Source organism: Tuber melanosporum, assembly GCF_000151645.1.
Source record: "Tuber melanosporum whole genome shotgun sequence assembly, scaffold_2, strain Mel28".
Taxonomy (NCBI): domain Eukaryota; kingdom Fungi; phylum Ascomycota; class Pezizomycetes; order Pezizales; family Tuberaceae; genus Tuber; species Tuber melanosporum.
In genome coordinates this window covers 1,280,947-1,303,120 of record NW_003298863.1, presented here as the reverse complement: position 1 = coordinate 1,303,120, position 22,174 = coordinate 1,280,947, and the positions used below count along the sequence as shown (strand labels likewise).

The window sequence follows — 22,174 nt, the reverse complement described above, 5'->3', positions numbered from 1 at the left end:
TGTGGAGCTCAAAGCGAAAATGTCACCGACCCGTAATGCTGAACGGGTTTAGAATAACCCCCCGGAAAAACCATCTGTGACATTGTTCAGCCCTCCAGTCCAGTTACTGTATGGAATTCTCTTTTCGTTCTGTGATAAATCATCAGTATCTACTAACTAGAGAGCCAGGAGGTGCATGGGATCGCTCGCTGCCCTAGAGGCGTTGCCACGGCTGAATCCTCTTGTGCTGTTTCCTCGCTTCTGATTGTGTAGGTTTTGGATGCACTTCACAGAATATCACTCGTATATCGACCTCATCTTTCATTGTCGAATGATATCGGTTGGTTTGCATGCGGGCTGGGGAAGATCTAACGGGGCATCAGATCTGCGCCTTTTTATTCGCTATTATGCCATCTGTTGCATCATCCGAATGTGGAATGGTATCATCGGCCGGGGGGAAAACCTCTTTGTCGGTGAAACCTTAAGTGCAATTCCGTTTCCAGTGCAGGTGTAGCAAAGCGGGGGTTAATGCGCTGTTATGCAACAAGATGGGGATTTGTATGGAAGTCGATAGCCCCACCTCCAGTGATCTTGATCCCTGTTTTCTCCTTCGGCTTTTCGGTATCCCTCACCGCTCTGCTTGAATAATTGTGGGCCTAAATGCCTATGGTGACGGAAAAGAGGCGACTGAGGATTTCGGGGGGGGGGCTATCTGTTTTGCTGCAATCTTCCCCTATGGCTAGTTGGGTTACTGAAACAAACCGTTGGAGAAAGCTGCAGGTCAACTAGACTTCTGTCTTGAGAGGACGTCACAATTGTTTCTTAGGATGAGCCCGTTTGGCTTCGGGAGTTTTGCTCGCTTGTTGCTATACGCTGGAGGCTGGCGTCTTCCCACATTTTCTACTGAGTGCTGGGACTATTTGGGTGTTTGGGGTGATGCTGCCTAAAGGGAAAGGAACGGATTCTTGTTATCCCTGTGCTTTCAAAGATGGTGGCAAAAACTGCGCCTAAACGCGGAGAATGCTGGGCATATGACTATTAGGGGAACAGTTCCAGGAGCTTCGCGCTTTGGAAAAGCAACCAAGAATGTATCTTTGAGGGGGATTATAAAACGAGAATGCCTAACTAGGCTGGCCATTGGCTCGCCTGGTCTAGGGGAGCGGTATCCGACAGCCTATTGTTTGCGGCGGGTGCGGCATGGGCCTCTAGGCTGCATCTGCTAGCTCATGGTTAATGACCGCTCATAGGCCATTTTCTAGGAACCCATTCGAATCCTTTCATCTTCCGGATACGCACATGCCCCCTGCATATCCACCGAGGATCTTGATTTACTGCATTCGCTTTAGCCCTTGTATTTGCCAATGGATGGGCTTCCACATACAGCTCAAGGATTGCCTAGTAGTGGGTGCCCTGGACTATCTTTTGCCCCACGGGGCCACCTCTGATGAAGTTAGGCCTACCGTGCTGTTTGGAATTATTTCGGACAATTTTGGGGGCAGATAAAAGGTGTAGTACTTGCACTTCTTCGTGAAAAGATACTGAGCAACTTGGCCTTCTGTTAACTTCAATAGGGTTCCTATCAAAGATCAGTTCAAAAAATGGCAGTCCCGCAATATACCCTCATAGAAACTCTCCCTGCCCTGGCAGCCATGCTCAGTAGCATCTCAGATCTGCCCAACCACCCCCCACCTCTTTACCTGGACCTCGAAGGCGAAAGACTCGGCCGTCATGGAACCATAGCTATCATACAGATACACGTCCTGCCTCAAAACCACACCTACCTTCTCGACATCACAACTCTCGGACGGGAAGCTTTTACATTCCGGGAAAACCTCCAAGCGAAAAATCTCAAGACGATCCTTGAGTCACCATCCATCACCAAGTGCCTCTTTGACGTGCGTAACGATGCGGACGCTCTGTTCAACCTGTACGACATCTCCCTTCGAGGCGTGCAAGACATCCAAGTGATGAATTACGCTGCGAGAGAAGTCCGCAACGGCGTGCGCGGGAGAGGGCCCCGCGTTATGGGGCTTGCGAAGTCCATTGCTGCGGATTGTGGACTTAACAGGGCTGCTTTGGCAGAGTTTGAGAGGAAGAAGGAGGAGGGAGGGATGATTTTCAATCCGCAATTCGGCGGGAGCTACGCGGTGTTTGCCGAAAGGCCTTTAAGGCAGGATGTGTTGGAGTACTGTGTGGGGGATGTGGTCCATTTGCCAACTTTATGGCGGAAGTATCATGACATACTGGGGGGTCGTGGTTGGCTCAGGAGTAAAGTTCAGAGTGCAACTTTAGGGAGACTAGAAGATGCAAAGGGGACAAGTGTACTTAGTGGCCGTCAGAAGGCTTTTGGGCCTTGGTAGGGATATTTGAGGTTCGTCTAATCGTACTCTTCCCTGGGAGTTTCGCTGACGTGTCGAGTCTAAATAGTGGCAATATGGTATATGTATTAGCGGGGGTCTAGAGCCACGGGCTGTGCCAACATTTGCTGCACAAAATATATGTCGCCACTCCGTTTTTATGAACTCATCACTGGGCCGTTATAAGGTGAAGAGCTTTCTTCTCTACTGCTCTGCGCTTATAATTCAACATGTTTATCGTCTCCAAGCTTTGTCGGAAAACTCTCCGTATGGTAGAGCTGATGGAAGAAGCAGGACATTGTCACTCCCGGCTATCTACCAAGGGCTTCGGTTTTCTCTTACACCTCCCTTGTGGGTGGGTCGACATCGTAGTTAATTTTGATTTTCCTTCTCTGTTGTACCATCCACCGTATAAATCCAAACCTCCTCTATCCCTATAACCCCACCCACAGCGCGGACATATATTATCTCACAATTGTGGTAGTAGCCCTAGTTTAAAAAGCGGTATTAGAGCAGGAAATTGAGTTACCGACAGAAGTATTCTACAACGCATAGAGCCATGCGGTTCGTGAACCGCACCTTCCATGTAGCTCCATCTGACAAAGGAAACAATTTAAAGTAAAGTGACCAAGGCCCATGAAACCCCACCGCAATAACCAGAACAAGCAACAGGCCGAGAAGACGCTTTCCAAGAATCTCACCGGAATGATTGTCGATAAGACTCTGCAGGAGTTGAAGTTATGCTCACGGGGGGGGGGTTATTTGTCGAACTTGCTGGACAACCGCTACATAACCCTCAGAAGATCTGCCCAAGAGCTTGTTCGGTATTGTGGGTCCGCCCAACAAAGCAGATTAGGGATCTTGTAAAGGTGATCTAGGATAAGTTGGCTGGTCTAGCACTAGGTACCCCCCTCTTATACTAGAAACAGGAACAATCTGATAACCGCATATATCGTCAGACGTCTGGTGTATGCCTAGGGAGAAATTGCGCATGATGGCCTTGGAGTTTCCCACTCGGAGCCATACGAGCTCGTAAACACCTACATTGAGATTCTCCGCCCACGACTACCTGATATCCTCTCACTCCGGACCGAAGATCGCATGGTCCCATTAAAACCCTTGGTCTTTTTCGACCCCGCGGCGATGGAAACCCTGGAGTCCCGGTGGAGGACTACGGATACACTTACCACCGCCTCCGCCGTGATCTGTATAATATGACCTGCTGCGACGGGAATGGAGGCAGCCACTCGGTATGCACTCCTGGCTGTGCATATTACCATAGGTCGCTTTGCTGCCAGAAATCGCTGCCTGACGGGGGGTGGTGTTTCGATCGGGAGGCGACTGAATAGAATTGGCGAGATTAATAAATGGTTGGAGAACGTGCAGGTTAGGTGGACTGTTGGTGAAGAGGTGGGGATGATTTTTTAAGCTGGGAGATTATGGTATGGGGATGGGAAGGCGGTGGTGGTGGGAGAGGGGTTTTTAGCTTATATGGGCGTTTATATCAAGTAGACTAGAAGTACGTAGAGTGCCACACGGTACGGCACCGTAATTAGATCCAAAATCAGGCTTCTGGCACATGTTCACCAAGACAAAAAGGTCTCTCCCCTACAGACACACATCCTAGTAGCAACGCGGCAATAACTCTCTCAACAATAGGAAACTTCCGCATTTACCCACCCAGTGCTCACAAACCAACCCCCCGAAGCTAGTTTTTGGAGGTAACAGATGCTGGGGTTCTAGATGGATGTTGATTGATCGGAGTAGATTGGGGAAGTTTTGGAAGTCTGGAGGAGAGTTCAAAAGTTCAATAGATCAGTGTGAAGGTTCCGAGATTTAGAGAGTAGATTCTCTGGGCATGTCTTTCCTTTATTATCGCGGAAGTGTGCCGATGAATAGGGGAACGCTTGGAGACTTAGAGATAGGCGTGGTGGTCTATGGAAGGATCAGGATGCATTGGTTATGTTTTACTTATACAACTGTTTTTACCGTTAGTTTAGAGATAGCATCGATGGTCAAAGTTGTTTTTACCTTACCTCTCACTCATGCCCACACACCGCCATAGTTCCCCACATATTCGCTTAGTCTTCTATCTACCGCTGCGCGATCGGGCATCCACCGTTATCTCTATTAAGGACAGATACCTGCCCGTGGGCCTGTAGAACACACTTCCCAGGCCTCGGCTAGGCCAGCGGCAGGATTGGATCTCCGCACTAGAAGACTGCCGCTGGAAATCCTACAAATTAGTGAAAATTGCCCCCGTATATTGAAAGTCCATGGGAAAGTCACCCGTTCTGCTGTTGGTGACCGAAATTTGGAAAAAAACGGCTTCGGGAAGTCATCCATTATTGAGAGGTGAATCCAATCCTTCCAACCAAGCTGTGGTGTACCGTGGCAGTTCCCAGGACACCGTACGAGTAGGTACGAGGGGAGATGAAGGGATTGGGATTTTGATTTGGCGGGTATCTGCCAGGTGTCACGGGCCGTTCGCTGTCGAAGACGCCCCGGGCGAGACCTCCCCCCCTTGCCCCCCTCCCATCCATTCATCGCCGCTTACTACCGCACTTGATGGCACTCCGGGGACCACTAGGATACCTGTATAAAGGAACAGAGACGAGAAGATTCCGGACAAGCGCTGAGCGTAGTCGATAGATTTCTATCTTTTTGTTTTCTTTGGCTTCTTTTCTATTTCTGCCTTACGCATCGTTTATTGTGACGATTCTGTCAGCCCGATCAAAGATTGGAGTGGGGATCCGCTAAGCCTTATGAAGCGCATTGGTCCCATCCCGGGCACTCCATTATTCGGCTGCCAAGTACCGGCGAAACTCGCCCGACAGTACTGTGGACAGTTTGACGGGCCTTTCCACTAAATTTAATTGGATGGCGTGCCGACCGAACCGTACCCGGTTGCCTAATTACGACTATGACCGTCTTGGTATACAAAAAGGAAAAATTGACTTGGATCGAGATGGTGTGAGTTGACCGACATAGAAGTGAGGAGAAGGTAAACCCAATTGAGATGGAAAAGAAGGACTGTCTTTTGCGTGGTTGTCTGCGGGCTGTCGCGCCTACTCGGGTGTGCTAAGGAGGGAAAGGGGGCTGCGGCTATCGTTCTAATCGTGAAAAACAAGACGCCAAGCCATCTATCATACCTAAACAGGAGACTCTGCTGGGCGAAATTTACCCTATTATCAGATACAGCAACAAAATCCTCAAAAAATTTTTCCTCCACCATACTTGCTGACCCTTTTACTCGTACAACCGCGTATCCAAACTGGCTGACGCCTGAGCGATTGTCACGGGGTTTGCTGATCTGGTCGGTACAAGTACAAGTACTCGTACATTGGTCTTGGCGCATTTTTGGACTATTTTTTGGGGGAAATGGTCTAGCTTGGCGTTTTTTAAACCTCAGCTTTACAATGTCGCGTGCCAAGGTGTCCAACCATTCTTCAATAATCTGTGGGCACTTGGGGGATACGGTATTTGAAAATACTTTGGACTTTACAGCAGAATCCTCTAGAATTCTCTATAGCCTCAGAATGTATTGAACGGAAGGTGTGAAATGGCATGGGTTGAGTTGTTACATACCGTTCTGCTTGCAGTTTGTGGCGGAGCCCCCTTACTGTACCGAACAAATGCCTCTGATCGACCAATCCTGTACTTGTACCTCAATTGGGACTGCCTATCTGCGGACTGCTGGACCCTTTGTTGGGTTAAGCCTTCAGCTGCCCAGCTGAATGAACCCGAGGCGGGGGAGGGCCCGCGAAAGCCGTACTGGTGGTCTTCAGACCAATGTCGTCCCACTGGAGGAGCCTCCGCGATGCCGATATTGTAGGACAAGTATATGGCCTACGGGCACATTATGACCAACCGAGTCAACATCTCTCATGTCTCTGTTCACAGGGAGGGACGCCCCCCTCAACGCCTTGCTGGGGTGGTGACCTCTAGTGCAAGTACCGGTACTGTACCATACCCTGGAGTGGTGCAGCCAAATACTGTACTCTGAAGCTGCCAAGCAGAGCGAAGCCACGAGCACCGTAGCCATAGCAGAGAGATTTCTGCCGCACGCGCCTGACCTTCCGCCATACCGATATCAGTGTCAGGTCGTGAGTGGCTACGGCATACCGTAAAACCACTAAGTGCGCAGTGATTTCCTTTGGGACTGGGATAACGGGTGTTTATCGTGTGCCGTAGAGAAATTACGATGAAGCCCCTCTTTTCACATATGATGGGTCTGACCCCCGCCTCGTTTTCGAACCATCCGCTGCAATTCCTAACTAGCCATAACGAGTTGGAAAGAAGCATTGGGATGTATTCCTCATTGGAGAGCTGACAGTAAACATGTTTGCGCGACAGGTTTTCCCTTGCGCGGCGGGAGAAGCGGTTTTAATAACCCCTTTCTCGGTGCCTTGCTGCGTACTTGCACAGCCCTGTCATACCGGTAGCAGGTAGTATGCCCATCGATGCCCTGCCACCGGTTGTGGGTTTTCGGGGAAGATGGGCAGGAAAGGACAAAATTCGCACCGGTAACCGGTATTAACAATTCAAACCCCCCCGGACTCGCGTGCTGATAATCTGATACGGGTATTGGATTTTGAAAAATTTTACGGCGTAGTCCTTATTCTTGCGTTCTTGCTTTCTCTTTTCTCCCTCCTTTGCTACGGATGGTGGCTGACTGGGGTTGGGGTTTGGGCGGGGACGGGCCCGTTGTGGGTTGACTGTGATCTGGCACTGATTGGGTCCCGTACGGGTATGATGACTGGAGGGAACTGGAAGATTGGGGTTGTATGGATCCGCCGGTATTGGCCCCGCACTGTCGCGATCCGATTTGGTAGGATGAGTGGGTGCGAGTTAAGCTTCTATGGTTCCTGCCATTCAAAAAGGGGACCTGGCTGTGCAATGAGTGTTATGTGTGGCTGTACAAATTTAATCGCCAAGACTTGTCTTCCAAGGTATAGCCATAACTTTCCAACATAGAGTTAGAGGTATAAGGTTATAATACAGCAATTAACAAGTATTATAATATGAGTTCATGAATAGAAAATATACATACTTAATATGATAAATAGTATAATATTATTATAATGTAATATGATATGAGAAAACTAGAGATTAATATATATTATATTAAATTTAATTACAATACATATTTTATTCCACCTCAATTGTATTGGAAACACGTTTGTGGCTTTTGTACTTGTGCTTTACAGTCTCATGAAATTGAGAAGAGCCATAAACAATTCCCAGATGATATGCCTCTCTTATCCTCTCAGCTCTTTGTACAAATTTGAAAATCAATCCAGCTTCTATAGAAGTCAATACCTCAGGGATAAGATAACGTAAGGTCTTGATACTATAACTGCAATTATTCCTTGTATATTTCTTTTCTGCGCCCCACATGTATTCGATAAAGTTTAGCTCACAGTGAAATTTTGGATAGAATAAAACCTGATGAGAATACTGCTCGATATCTTCCTATAGTTGGCAATTTTAGTTTCGGAAATCCAGTTCATTGGCAATAAGTGCTCGAGCACAGTATTGGCCTCTAAGAAGACAGGTTTTAAGATGCTTGTCCATTCCTGGCTTTTTGCATTGAAGTCTTAGGCCACCTCTCCACAATCCTCTTTCCTCCAAAACCTTTTTCAACCCTTTTGCCTGTCCATCCTCGATTATCACACATTGGGTTTGTCCTGTGAGTTGATTGAAACCAGGGCATAGTAGGTTTTGTGCTCCACCAGGACAAAAACACATATTTCTTGCACGAAGAGCATCTGGTGCAAATGCAGAATGGCTTGTTGCATTGTCAAACATGAAGAGTACTTGATAAACTGGATATACAGATTTAAAGATTGGAATAGCAACTCTGATAACCTGACGTACAAGGTCATCACCATCCCACCAGTTGTCACCACCATATTTAATGTGCATTGTTGCTGTGTACTCACTGTACTGTAAGTTGGTATCAGATGTAAGACCAAAGTTTAGAAGATTGCCACTGAGCAGCCATCTTGAGACCTGTAAGCGACCACCAGGGGTAATAAATTCTGAGACTATAATTCTCTTACCAAGAGTCTTTTTTCTCAAAGGGGGCTCTCCTTCCTTCATTCATGCATATCTTCTTCCATCATTTGCATCAAATGTGGATTCGTTGTGTGTTACAAGAACTATTAGCCTTTGGCCACAGAAGGTTTTCAGGATAAATCATGATTGGCTTTCCTTCTGGGCTTAGTTCTCACTTAACCATAAATGGTTTCAAGCATTCAAGAGCTGGAAGAAACTCGTCTTGTCTATACCTGACTACATCTTCGTGTTCATGACCATCTTTATAAATGCCTTTCTTGATTTCTTTATACCTGTATCCAAGACGTCTTAGCTAGCGAGAGGCAGTTCGGCTAGTCAATACCTTTTCTATGGCTGCAGGTGAAGGTGGTGGGAGTGGAATATTGGATGTAAGATTGGGAGGACTAGTGCTGCTGGATGTCTCTGCTTGGGGTAATGTACTATCAGACCAGTATTGTGTAATAGCCGTAGCTAATGAGTGTGCAGTGACTGCATCTCCAGTGCGGACGATATACTCTCTAATCGTGAGTTGCATTCCCTCATCATTTAGTTGAGAAATGATGCTTTGCTTATCTTGTAACCGGTACGGGTACTTGGTTATTGGTTTTGTTTTATGTTTTGATTTAAGTATCGCTTTGATACTTGGTTTGTTTTAAGTATCGTTTGATACTTGGTTTTGTTTTAAGTATCGTTTGATACTTGGTTTTGTTTTATGTTTTGTTTTAAGTATCGCTTTGATACTTAAGGAGTTTTACCAAGGTGTATCGGTTGATACCTTTGATTAGTTTCGTTCATGTTAAGACATGAACAGATTTGTGTATTTAAAGACCGCCTGTTTCTATGATAGAAAGGGCAGACTTCGACGGACAGTATTTCAATATACTTGGTTGAACGGTTACTTCTTTGTTCCCCAGTACACCCTCGAAGCCTCCTTTAGTTCTCAGCTCTCGCCTCCTCTCTGGAACAGCAGGCCACCTGCCAACTATCGTATCTATTACCGATAACGTGATTAGCACCTTGCGAACACGTTATATTTTTTTAACCTCAGCAAGTGGTTAAGAACCTGTCCCCGGATTTAGGCCTGATCAACCTATCGATATCCACCTCAGAACGCTAGCAGAGAGAAGCGGCAGAATCACAGCACATTTGGCTTCATCTCAAACCCAAGATAGAGTCTTTGATGACCAGGAGTGGGAAGCAAATCCCATGGCAAGACCTTACAAAAAAGAAACAACTCCGGCACTCTGCTAAAGAGCTGGGCGATCCTGCAAACACGGAAGATACACAACCTCGAGGAGAATTCCCTTCGACTCCAGCTAAGAAGCCTTCCTTTGAACCTCCAAACGACCCCGAATCTAGTAGCAAATAAGATATGGCTAGCACAGGAGGAGGGCCTTCTGGAGGAGGGAAATCTCGGGCAAGGCCTGAAGAAGAGGAGGTACCCGCAGCATTTGAATCCCCTAAGTTTAAACTCCACCTCCCAGCGAAGTTCACAGGTGAAGGGAAAGACCTCAAACCTGAAGTCTTTGAATGATGGGCAACAGAACTCTCACACTTCCTACTCTTACAAGGAAAAGATGTGGAGGACCCTACAACCGGACTTATCATTAGATCATTCTGTGAAGGAAAGGCAACCGACGCATACCACCAATGCTATAAGGATTTTGGCGGGAATGTAAGATTAAGAGGAACTACAGTTCTCAATTACCTGAAAGGACGATTCCAATCCTCTATAACCAATGACCTCCTATACAACAAATTCAACCAGCTCCAGCAAGTTAACGGAACGCATGTCAAGCGAATCACCGATGTGGCTACGGACCTAATAATGTATAAGGACCGGATGGAGAGAGGAAGTATCTCCTAATACATCCTGAAGCGACGATTCTACGACACCATGCACCCTACCCTCCGGCGAGAAGTAGAACCACTCGAGGAAGATGGCGATGATATTGCAGTAATAATTGCAAGAGCAGAACGAAAGGACTCCATTCTCCATGAGACCAAGGCCTACAAAACACAGACATCCTCTAATAGGAACAGCCAGCCACGATACAAAGCCTCCAGCAACTCTGAAGACGATACCCCACGGGTTTTCAAGAAGAAAACAAAATACTCCAAAGAATCGAGACGGCAAAAAGGAGAATGTTTTGAATGTGGAAAAACAGGACACATGGCAAAGAACTGTCCTACGAAGAAAGGAAAAGGAAAGGCAATTAAGCAAGAGGCGTCGGCCAACAATGTTGAAAGCGATAACGCCCAATCCAGTGAATATGAAGAAATCCATATCAGATATATTGATGTAGAATGCAACAGTGTTCGACCTCTGGCTACATTCAAAGTACACACCGCTCTGGAAGGTCCTATCCTGATCAACGGCAAAAGGGCTCGAGTCCTATTCGACACTGGCGCAATCGGAAGAGATATGATCAGTAATGCCTTTGTCTCTATCCATGGACTCCCCACTCGAGACCTTAACCAACCCATACTAGTCAATATAGCAGTAAAGGGATCACGATCCACAAGCCATAAAACCTGTAGTGCGACCATTCGACTTGGTTCTGCAGTCCTACCCCCCCAGGAAATGCTGGTCGGGAATTTAGCCAAATACGATGCTCTAATAGGCATGCCATTCCTGAATCGCCACAAAGCTATAATCAGGTGTGGGGAATCAACTATCGATTTCCCAGAGCAGAAGGTTAGAGTCTCATGCAAGCCAACAAGTGGAGAATACCGAGCCGCAGTCTGTGAAGCAACTGCCCTATGACTATTGGATGAGTACTCTGATGTTTTCCCTGATCAAATACCCAAAGAACTACCGCCTATGAGAGAAGTGAATCACCACATCCGCCTCCGAGACCCCTCTAATCTCAAGAACCAACCCACCTACTCTATTCCTGACGCATACAAATGTCCACTTTGTGATTGGATCAACCAACAACAAAGAAGAGGAGTCATCTACTGAGCAGAAGCCCCAGGTGCCGCTCCTATGTTTGTTCAACTCAAAGCAGATGGCAAAAGAATCCGCCCCTTGGTTGACCTTAAGCTTCGGAACGAAAACACAGTTATGGACAGCTCCGCTATCCCAAACCAAACCCAGATTCTAAATGCAGTTGGACGAGCTAGATTCCGAAGTAAGATTGACCTAAGCGATGCCTACTTCCAAACAAGGTTAGATCCAGAAAGCAAGCGCTACAACAGTTTCAAAACACCCTTCGGAAGTTTCATTAGCCGAGTTATGCTACAAGGTGATATGAATGCGCCCGCCACCTTTATGCGAATTATGGAAAACCTCCTAAGCGAATACCTCCACCATTTTGTTTGGATCTACATTGATGATATTCTCATCTTCTCGAACACCGCAACAGAACACGCCTACCATATAGGTTTGGTTTGTACCAAACTTAGGGAAGCTAAATTGTACGCTAACAGAAACAAATCAATCCTGTTTGGCGACAAACTCGATATTCTAGGACATGTTATAGTTGATGAAGGAATACATGCAGCCCCAGGAAAAATAGCCTGTTTAACGGAATGGTCAACACCCTGGAATCAAAAGGAACTCATGCGATTACTAGGACTAGTCAACTATATTGCCCAGTTCCTACCACACCATGCCACTGTGACAGTGCCGCTCACAGACCTTACCGGCAATGCAGAATTTGTCTCGACCCACACTCATGACCAAGCCTTTACCAACATCAAGGAATTGATAAAAAACACCAATGTTATACAACCTATCGACTACAGCAAACCAGAACCAATATGGCTGATTACTAATGCATCGGATGTTGCAGTTGGAGTATGGGTTGGACAAGGAGCCTCCCATGAAACGGCAAGACTGGCCGCTTTACACAGCAGAAAGTTCACTAATTCACAGATGAACTATGGGACAACTGACAAGGAAGCCCTTGCTGTGATTGATGCCCTCGCCGCTTTCAACTACCTCCTCATGGGCAATACCTTCACTATTGTTACCGACCACCAACCTCTCACTAATCTTAAAACAGAAAGGGTACCTGGAAGAAGAAGAACAAGATGGATAGGCGAAATCAGCAAATACGATGCAAAAATTATCTACACCCCTAGAAGAACGAACTATTTAGCTGATGCTCTCTCCCGCATATATGAGAATCAACACCTCGCAAACCCTCCCCTTGTTCACCATCACACAAGACAAAGTGAGGACAGCCCTGATGACACCTCCTATGAACAAGAACCATCAATGGCTGCCGCCAGCTCTGCCACTCCCTGCAATTCTTTCTCTTACACCATGTACAGTGCTTCTGGAACAGAACGAGGAAAGGACATTGATGAAGAATGGAAAGACAATTGCACGCTCCGCAGCACACCTCCTCACGAACTTGAACAAAGCAGACTCCACTGGTCCCACTGTTATCACGACACCTGCCCTTTTCACCAGACTGAGATCAAGTTCGGCAACAGATACCAGCGACCGTACTATATGCCTGCTGACGATTTCAAAAACACCAGTTTCGACACCATAGAAGGAGCAGAAGAGATGATCAATGAAGATGAATCGACCTAACCTCCTCATATCCTTAATCCTGTTCTAACACGATACCAAGGTCTTGAAGAACTCGAGCAAGCAGCAGCCTACGTGGATGCAATATCCTATTTACACCCCCCACAGTCAGCCCCGCCATCTTCTCCTCCCATAATTGATTCACGACCACTATATGGTAGACCCTTACGAGTGTATAACAATGAAACCATTGTCTCGGTCATACCACCTACTATTCTCGAGCATCGGCGTCAACTCTATGAAACCTTTGTGGAAGAGGAAGCCCCTATCGAACCAACAAGAGGATCCCTAATTGAGGATGAACGAGATGTTAGATCGACCACAGAAGAATTAACCTCCTCTTTCCGAAGCCAAATGATAGCAGGATACTGCCATGACCCGATTTACTTCAAAGCCATGGATAGCTCTAGGCATGCAGACCTCGCCCCCTACAACATATCAAATGGAATGGTCTATACCAGCACCTGTTATGGTGAACACTGTCCATACATACCAAAGGGCCATATGTTCAATGGAATGACTATTGGAGAATATGTTATTACCGAAATCCACAACAAAGGACACCATAGTGCGGATCGCAACCTCCAATATGCCTCAGAATATGTTTACTGGCCTGAAATGCGAAAGGACTTCCGCGATTTTGTCAGGCAATGTGAACTCTGTCAGGCAAATCAGGAGCGAACACAACTTCCTGAAAGGAAAGCTCAGACCCTCCAACTACCATGTGAAATATTTGAATCCTATGCCATCGATTTCGCAGGACCATTCAACAAGTCCGCCGGACATGACACCATCTTGGTAGCTGTGGATCGATTCTCTGGATACACCTGGTTAATACCAATGAAGGTTACCGACTCCTCCAAAGACACCTGGAATAACCTCCAACGATACTTGTTTACCCCCCACGGGTACCCCTTATCTATTGTCAGTGATGCTGATCCCCACTTTACCGCCAGATTCTGGAAGCAAACCTTGACCTCTCTCGGAATACACCACATTATGGCTGCCCCAGGACACCATGAGACTAATGGCCAAGCAGAACGAAAAATCTGCGAGGTTAAGACCGGAATTAGGAATATGATCAATGAACGACAAACCAACTGGGAACCAGCCCTTGTTGAACTCGCTTCATATATCAATGCCGGATTTTCAGATACCTTGGGGATGTCGCCATACAAGGCAGTCTTTGGCCGCCAATCCCCTCTGCTACCTACAACTCTATTCAAGAACTCCTCAGTCCCTGCCTCCGACGACCACTTAAACCGCCATCAAGCAATTCGGAATGACGCTTTCCAAGCTGTTAAGGCTGCCCGATTCCGAAGCACCACCACTGCACAGAATCGACGACGCAAACATGTCTCTATTCCACCAGGTGATATGCTCATGGTACATGGAAACATGTTCATCACCAATGTTGGACGCAGCAAGAAACTGCAACCCCGATGGCGAGGACCTTTTAAGGTCTTATCCTTTGACGAACATACAGAAAACTACACTGTCCAGATGGATGGACACATGTACTGCCGCAATACCGTGGTCTTCCATGGCTCTGCTGTCAAACAATTCCACCCAAATGACGACTCCAAGTTCCCTGGAAGAACCCACTCTCGACCCGCACCTATCATCATTGAAAAGAAGGATGAATGGGAAGTTGAAGAAATCCGAGACCACCGCCTTTGGCATGGAAATGATCAGTTCCTAGTCAAATGGAAAGGATATCCGACGAGCGAGAACAGTTGGGAACTACTAGAAGGACTAGAGCACGCCATGGAAATGGTAAACGAATGGTGGAAAGACAACATGCCAAACGAATCCCTCCCCCCAACAATCAATTATATCACCATGAATGCGTGGACACCTAAAATGCCAGAAACGGAGCGATGGCATGCAGAACTTGAAGCTAGAGATGGATTTTGGGCACCATACTTTGAGTCGGAGTTCGAAAGCAGCGATGAGGTGAATCAAGCTATGGAGCAGGCCCTCGACAACCTTATCTAGTCACCAATCACCATCCGAATACCATAACGATGTCAAACTATGTGGAGCTCAATGTGAGGCAGCGACAACAGGTTGTTAGACTGTTGTTGAACCGCGATGCTATCCAACTTGAAGACTATTTCGAAATCCTCTGGATTGACTACTGTCCTGATTATGATCATGCTTGGGTTGATGTACAGCACGAATCTGGTATTTGTGACTACTGTGACTTAGATTTCTTCGAGTCTAAGTGTTTCCTTAGGGTTTCCTCTTGTCCCTGGTGTGACACTTACGATAAAGAGTTTTTAGCGGAAACTGAAGCCTTAAGTTTCTCAGACTCCGCTTTTGATGATTATTAGGTTTTGTTTGTTTAAACAGTTGTTTTGTTTTGGGGAATGTAACCGGTACGGGTACTTGGTTATTGGTTTCATTTTATGTTTTGTTTTAAGTATCGCTTTGATACTTGATTTGTTTTAAGTATCGTTTGATACTTGGTTTGTTTTAAGTATCGTTTGATACTTGGTTTTGTTTTATGTTTTAATTTAAGTATCGCTTTGATACTTGGTTTTGTTTTATGTTTTGATTTAAGTATCGCTTTGATACTTGGTTTGTTTTAAGTATCGTTTGATACTTGCTTTGTTTTAAGTATCGTTTGATACTTGGTTTTGTTTTAAGTATTTTTTGATACTTGGTTTTGTTTTATGTTTTGTTTTAAGTATCACTTTGATACTTAAGGAGTTTTACCAAAGTGTATCGGTTGATACCTTTGATTAGTTTCGTTCATGTTAAGACATGAACAGATTTGTGTATTTAAAGACCGCCTGTTTCTATCATAGAAAGGGCAGACTTCGACGGACAGTATTTCAATATACTTGGTTGAACGGTTACTTCTTTGTTCCCCAGTACACCCTCGAAGCCTCCTTTAGTTCTCAGCTCTCACCTCCTCTCTGGAAGAGCAGGCCACCTGCCAACTATCGTATCTATTACCGATAACGTGATTAGCACCTTGCGAACACGTTACATATCTAGTGACTTGCAGAATGTCATCCCCCGGCCTCTTATCCACTGGCGCTCATCTTAGATCAAGCGTAATGCTACTCTGCGATCCTTATCAGCCCCTGCTACCACAAGCTTGGCTTATTCCATCTGTGGCTTTTTCCAAGTTGGCTTTGTCAAACTGAGCTTCTGAAACCGCAGAAATTGCAAGACCTGGTAGTAATTCTCCAGTTTCAGACCTTTCAGTGGACACTTTTTCAACCGCAAGTATTTTTTTAAATCTCTAATGGCTATTAGTTTATAATATTAGCAATTGATGATTCTAGTTCTCATATATAATCTTGATTAAGTTATAGCCACTATGATCAGGTTAACTTACCCAAAGATAGAAGATGTATTTTAGTCTTCTACTTGCATGCAATCTCAACTTGAGGCCAACTGCTAACTGCCTACTCCAGACAATTTGCTAGCTGGCTTTCATTCGTATCACACTAATCAATCTCTATAAACATAGTTGTATAATCATTATTAGCTATACTATTACTAAGCGTATATAAATCTGAACTGGTAGTATATCTAGTATCATACCTGGGCTATTATTTCTTTCTCTAATTACTTCCTCTTGGTTACTTATAGCTATAGCTTTTTGCTTTCTATGTCTCCATTGGGTTTGTCGAGAGACCTCCTTTACTAGTATATGATCATTGTGTACATCTAGTTTTTTCTTAATAACTATCATACATTTACCAACAATATCTACAATTTATTCTCTCATACCTGACTCATAATTGGAGTGATTTTCTGACTCTGTAATCAGTTTAGTAGTAATTATGCTTTGTGATATGACTTCGGACTCATGGAGAGAGGGCGCAGGGGGATTTTGCTTGCAAGGACAGCCACCAAGTAGTCCTACAAGTTGGCTGAAAGCTTTTGCTTTTTTTGGATGCGGCATTGGTAAAGTAATTCTGAAATATATATGTTGGATGATAGAATTGATATGAAACATGTAACCGGTACGGGTACTTGGTTATTGGTTTTGTTTTATGTTTTGTTTTAAGTATCGTTTGATACTTGGTTTTGTTTTATGTTTTGTTTTAAGTATCGCTTTGATACTTGGTTTGTTTTAAGTATCGTTTGATACTTGGTTTTGTTTTATGTTTTGTTTTAAGTATCGCTTTGATACTTGGTTTGTTTTAAGTATCGTTTGATACTTGGTTTTGTTTTATGTTTTGTTTTAAGTATCGCTTTGATACTTGGTTTGTTTTAAGTATCGTTTGATACTTGGTTTTGTTTTATGTTTTGTTTTAAGTATCGCTTTGATACTTAAAGAGTTTTACCAAAGTGTATCGATTGATACCTTTGATTAGTTTCGTTCATGCTAGACATGAACAGATTTGTGTATTTAAAGACCGCCTGTTTCTACGATGGAAAAGGCAGACTTCGACAGACAGTATTTCAATATACTTGGTTGAACGGTTACTTCTTTGTTCCTCAGTACGCCCTCGAAGCCTCCTTTAGTTCTCAGCTCTCGCCTCCTCTCTGGAAGAGCAGGCCACCTGCCAACTATCGTATCTATTATTGATAACGTGATTAGCACCTTGCGAACACGTTACAAAACACAGTTGTAATTCATTAATTCAACTGTCAAAGCAGGATATACCTGCTATGGTAAGTATTAATACAATAACATTATCTTATTTCTATTAGGGTTAGTTATGATTATTCTAGGTTTCAGGCTTCTTGTGATTGTATTTGTCAGAAAAGTGTCATCACGAAATAGAAAATCACATTTTCAAGTAATAATTTCATGCTTACTAAGAAAACTAAGTGTGGCTCACATAACACTTTTTCATCATTCTCACCAAAAATCCAAGTTTTTAAATCCCTAAGGATACACAACTACAAACATAATTGCAAAAGAAAAACCTGTTTCCTATAATTTTTCATCATCTCTTCCCAAAACAGGTTTTTCCACCGCCATTATATTTGTAGTTGCGTATCCTTAAGAGTTTGAAATACACCAAATTTCAGGTCCCCTTTTTGAACGGCAGGAACCATACTCAATACGCTTGCGCTCGGAAAGGGAGGGAGGAAGGGGTGTGCGGCGGCTGCACTACTCGTACTCGAGTACAGCACAGACAGGATGACAGCGGCACGAGGCGGGCGCTAAAAATGATGAGCGGTGCGAAGATTTTCCACTGAAAATAGCCATACTCGAGTAGTCTGCTGGTATTCATGACCTTCCAACCACTGACCCGGTGAAGAAATCCAAACCAAACCTTTCACCTATCTATGAAACAGTTACCAGGATTTTGCTTTCCAACTCTTTAGAACTCTGAATCTAAACTGGCTGAGGAATATGGTCGGTACTGTACTGTACATTGGTCTTGGCGTAATTTCTAATGGTTTTGTGTGGGATAAGAAATAGAAGGGCTTGGCGCTGTTTTGAACCTCATCTTTACAATATTGGATGCCGAAGTAACCAACAAACCTTTAATAGCCTGTGAGCACTAGGGGAGATATTTGAAATTTTTTTCTTGGGCCATGTTATCGATTTTTCAATTTTTTCACAGCTTCAGAATGTATTGAACTAAAAGCGTGAAGCACCTGCAAGATGGTTCGAGTCGTTACATGCAATTATACCCACCATTTTTGTAAGCGTACCCCCTTTACTTCTCCTGTTGCTTAGACTGCACTGCTGTTGTGCGCTGTGTCTGGCCTGGTGGGCTGGGGGAGGAAATGAGATATCATAGACAGCCTTGATAGGGTGCCGAGCAAGATAGAGCAGCGAACAAGCCCACCACCACCTCCCTATGGAGACATCGTACCGGCACCAGTACTCGAGTACGGCGCTTGACCTGGATAAAAAACGCTGATTGCTCACACTTCTCGGTGCCCTATAAACCAGTCCACAGATCAAGGCTGAGCTTGAGATGGGGGGGGGGCTGAGAGGCTTCGAGGTCTACGTGTGGCAGGAATGCACGGACAAGTTCCATATCACCGAATGTAACTATCAATGAACGCACCCTTAAAGAATGAGGTGGGTGAGGGAGGGTCTCCACAGAGCTACCAGATGTTTGCATTCTTCATTTCTATGAACATTGCTTTTGCGAGTCTGGTGTTGAGCAAATTTTGGTTTCGGTTGTTCGGGACAATGTGGCTGTGTTTTTCCGATGATCAACAACAGCATGGGGGGAAAAAAGGAAAAAGGAGTACATATTCAGCTGGATTGCGTCGAACACAAAACCCTCTTACTTGCTTACCTCCTTCTGAAGAACGCGAACACAGTGCGCAAGAATTTGTATGGCAACTCATCTGGACGCCCCGTACTAAATTCGGGCTCAAATGTTCTGTTTTTTTATGCCGGGTACTTGTAAGTGAGGTACTGGTCCATGCTTCTCATCAAGTACTCACTCGATTAAAGGACAGAGTTCTTAGAAGCGAAGAGGTGCAAATATTGGGGAGTTCTACGGGGAGTTTCCCTCAATCATCTTACTCGACTGGGGTGTGTTCATCTTTGATTTCATTTTGTGGTTTTTGTTCTTGGAAGGGGCTGGTTTCAGGAACTAGGCACCATCCAACCCCAAGTGACGACCGTCTTCGACGAGGAACCACATAGCGGTAGATACTGGTGGTACGGTGAGGGTATGGTACCGTATCAGATCTAAGTTGTCGGTGGCAGTGGGAACTGCGGACGCTTCGCCAGGATGAAATTTATGTCGCTCAAGGAAACAAATTTTCCTTTTTTTCTGGTTTATATAGTCGGTGCGGAGTTCGTCTCGGGAGTTTGAGCAGGGAGTCTCGGTCGATACGTTGTCCTCTTTAAATGCTATACGATACAAAATACGACACAATACAACTCATACGAAATGCATCCAAACTCGGCTACAATCCAAATCGAGGAACCAACCACTCCCCCCTTCCACCTGACAGGTCCCAGCCCACTGGCGCCCGCCTTTCTCGGAGGGGGCTCGCCCCACTTCCCGCCCTCCCCGGGGAGCTTCAACCCCGACTACCCCACCACCCTCCTCCCGATCTCCCCCACTAGTTCCTTCCCTTCTGGCATGGGCGGCGGCGGGGTGGGAGATGTGAACCGCCGCCTTTCCGCCTCCTCGGGCGCCGTAAGCCCCCGCGCTGCGGCACCGGGCTACTCCCTGGACGAGTTCAAGGGCTTCCGTGAGATTGCGGATTATATGTCCCATGATGGCGACTGTGTCCTCGTACGACGCTTTGGGGTTCTTCGTTTCCGCGACCTGCTATGCAAGCAGGCACAGGTAGCGGAGTTAGAGCGACACCTGAGCAGGGTGGATAACGGAGAATTGTTCGGGCAGGGGGACGTGGAGGCGGTGAAGGGGTTGATGAGAGAGTTGGATACTAAACTGAAGGTGTACGGTACGTATATATCCCTTCCCTCCCGCAAGGGTTATTAGTTAATGGTTGACTGAGGGAGAACAGACGAGGCACTGGAACGATGTCATAGAGTCTATACCATGCCCCGCCCGAGCGCGCGCAGCCTCAACAAAACCAGCTCCTGGCTACGCACACGGGGGTTTGATTTGCATCAGCAACCAGAGGAGGACATAGTGACCCTCGACCAAGCGCTCATCACCGACGGGCCAATAACCCGCATCGCGGCACTGATAGCACGTGTGGTCTACAAAAAGGAGGTCACCAGGAGGGCCGGTGTGGACCAGCTCTCGACCGACCGCTCGATACTCGTCTCGCGAGCGTTGATCTCGGTCATCGCACCGGTGATCTTGCTCGTGCCGGTTGTGTTGCTGTGTTATGTGAGGAAGCTGTGGGCGCAGATTGTTGTCGTTGCTCTGGCCACCGTCATCAGTAGTTTTGCGATGATGGTCGCGAAGGCGGGGAATGCGGAGGTGTTTATGGCTACGTCTGCCTACGCCGCGGTTATGGTGGTGTTTTTGGGGACTGTGGCAGACGTTTCCGGGAAGGGAAAGGGGTAAGTAGATAGGAGGGGGGAGGAAGAAGAGGTGTAAGTTAAGAGATGCGAGCTTGGGAAATGAAGTTTTGGGATTCATGATTAATTGGTCTTTGGTGCTATGCGATTGTTTTATTTTGTTGCCTGAGGGGATTGTAGTTGGGAGTTCTTTTGTTCACCCTTCCTTCTGTTCTACCTATTGGTCCGGAGTCATCGATACAGCAAAACTCTGCCATTTCTTTCCTAGTGTCTGCGCTCTACTTTACCATAGCGGGTACCCATATTACGAAATCACGAATCGAAAAGTTAGTTTTTTATTCATCCAATCGTTAAGCTTTTAGGAAGTGAAACATTGTTTGCGAGGATTTGTCCCGTTCGGCGGAGAAGGTTAGACCAAGAGATGATAGCCGTATGTTGGAGTATGATTCATACAAGTACTTCTGATACCTGTAGATTAGTTGAGGAGCAGTGATGCCGAGCGCAGAAGTACTGATAAACTAGCCTTTTCATGTAGGTTTATTACTACATCCTCCGTTCGATTGTGCTACGGTACCCAATATCCTCAAGTTCAACTCTCCCCCGACAACAGTACGGCGCGGTAGTCCAAGTGACCATGCCAGTTGGTATGGACAAGTCGCAGTAGGCACTGTATTCCACAAAACAGGTGGTGCGAAGCTGGTAACGAAAAATCACCGGTAGTTGCAAGCGTACTAATCCAAAAGTAGCCGAATTCAAGTAATTGAGTTTCCTCCCTAGGTGTTCCAGAGAATACGAAAAATACTATGATACTACTACTACAGGTTTTAGAAATATGCCAACTTTTTCATACGCAAAGGCCTAGGCCTAGTAAAGACGAATTGGTGTTGTGGCGCGAAAAATGGACAGTTTCTTGCACGAAAAAGTGCCAAGATCAATTGTTACTGTTTTTGCTCTCTGGTCGATGGACATCCCAGAAAATGAGGCGTTCCTTTGACAACCTGGGAGAGAGAATCCGAGGAATTTCTCCCAGAGATGTGGTAGATTTTGAGTTTTATCGATGGAATAGAGGTGGTGTTATAATGCTGTCAGAATGGCTACTGTGAGTGTAAAGCACACTTCTACTAGTAATTTTTGTTACCATCTTCATATAGGGTAAATACATAATACAGTATTATATGGCCTAGTCTGGGACAGCTCTGTAGCCAAGCCTATGAGTACCAGGCGTGTCTGAAAAGTCTACGTACCCCTCACGGCAACGGCACTACCACTACAAATAATAATACTGACCACAACAAAAAAAAAGATATGAGTACAATTTTAAAATAGATCATAGTAGAA

At 45.7% G+C, this 22,174-nt stretch overlaps 4 protein-coding genes; 2 read left to right on the top strand and 2 right to left on the bottom strand.

Annotated features, from left to right (window-relative positions):
- The first annotated feature begins 1,536 nt into the window (after positions 1-1,536).
- On the top strand, positions 1,537-2,670 carry GSTUM_00005592001 (uncharacterized protein). XM_002837710.2 has 2 exons: positions 1,537-2,350; positions 2,407-2,670. The coding sequence occupies exon 1, from the start codon at positions 1,578-1,580 to the stop codon at positions 2,337-2,339; it is 762 nt and encodes a 253-aa protein (XP_002837756.1). The 5' UTR covers positions 1,537-1,577; the 3' UTR covers positions 2,340-2,350; positions 2,407-2,670.
- Positions 2,671-5,542: 2,872 nt separating this feature from the next.
- On the bottom strand, positions 5,543-6,641 carry GSTUM_00005591001 (uncharacterized protein; the record flags this gene model as incomplete). XM_002837709.2 has 2 exons in its annotated part: positions 5,543-5,852; positions 5,925-6,641. One exon carries the CDS (start codon positions 6,639-6,641, stop codon positions 6,255-6,257), a length of 387 nt encoding a protein of 128 aa, XP_002837755.1. The 3' UTR covers positions 5,543-5,852; positions 5,925-6,254.
- A 12,545-nt stretch (positions 6,642-19,186) lies between these two features.
- Positions 19,187-20,963, top strand: GSTUM_00005590001 (uncharacterized protein). XM_002837708.2 has 3 exons: positions 19,187-19,288; positions 19,340-20,307; positions 20,371-20,963. The coding sequence occupies exons 2-3, from the start codon at positions 19,980-19,982 to the stop codon at positions 20,880-20,882; spliced, it is 840 nt and encodes a 279-aa protein (XP_002837754.1). The 5' UTR covers positions 19,187-19,288; positions 19,340-19,979; the 3' UTR covers positions 20,883-20,963.
- An 11-nt stretch (positions 20,964-20,974) lies between these two features.
- Positions 20,975-21,178, bottom strand: GSTUM_00005589001 (uncharacterized protein). XM_002837707.2 has 1 exon: positions 20,975-21,178. Exon 1 carries the CDS (start codon positions 21,091-21,093, stop codon positions 20,977-20,979), a length of 117 nt encoding a protein of 38 aa, XP_002837753.1. The 5' UTR covers positions 21,094-21,178; the 3' UTR covers positions 20,975-20,976.
- Between the last annotated feature and the right edge of the window lie 996 nt (positions 21,179-22,174).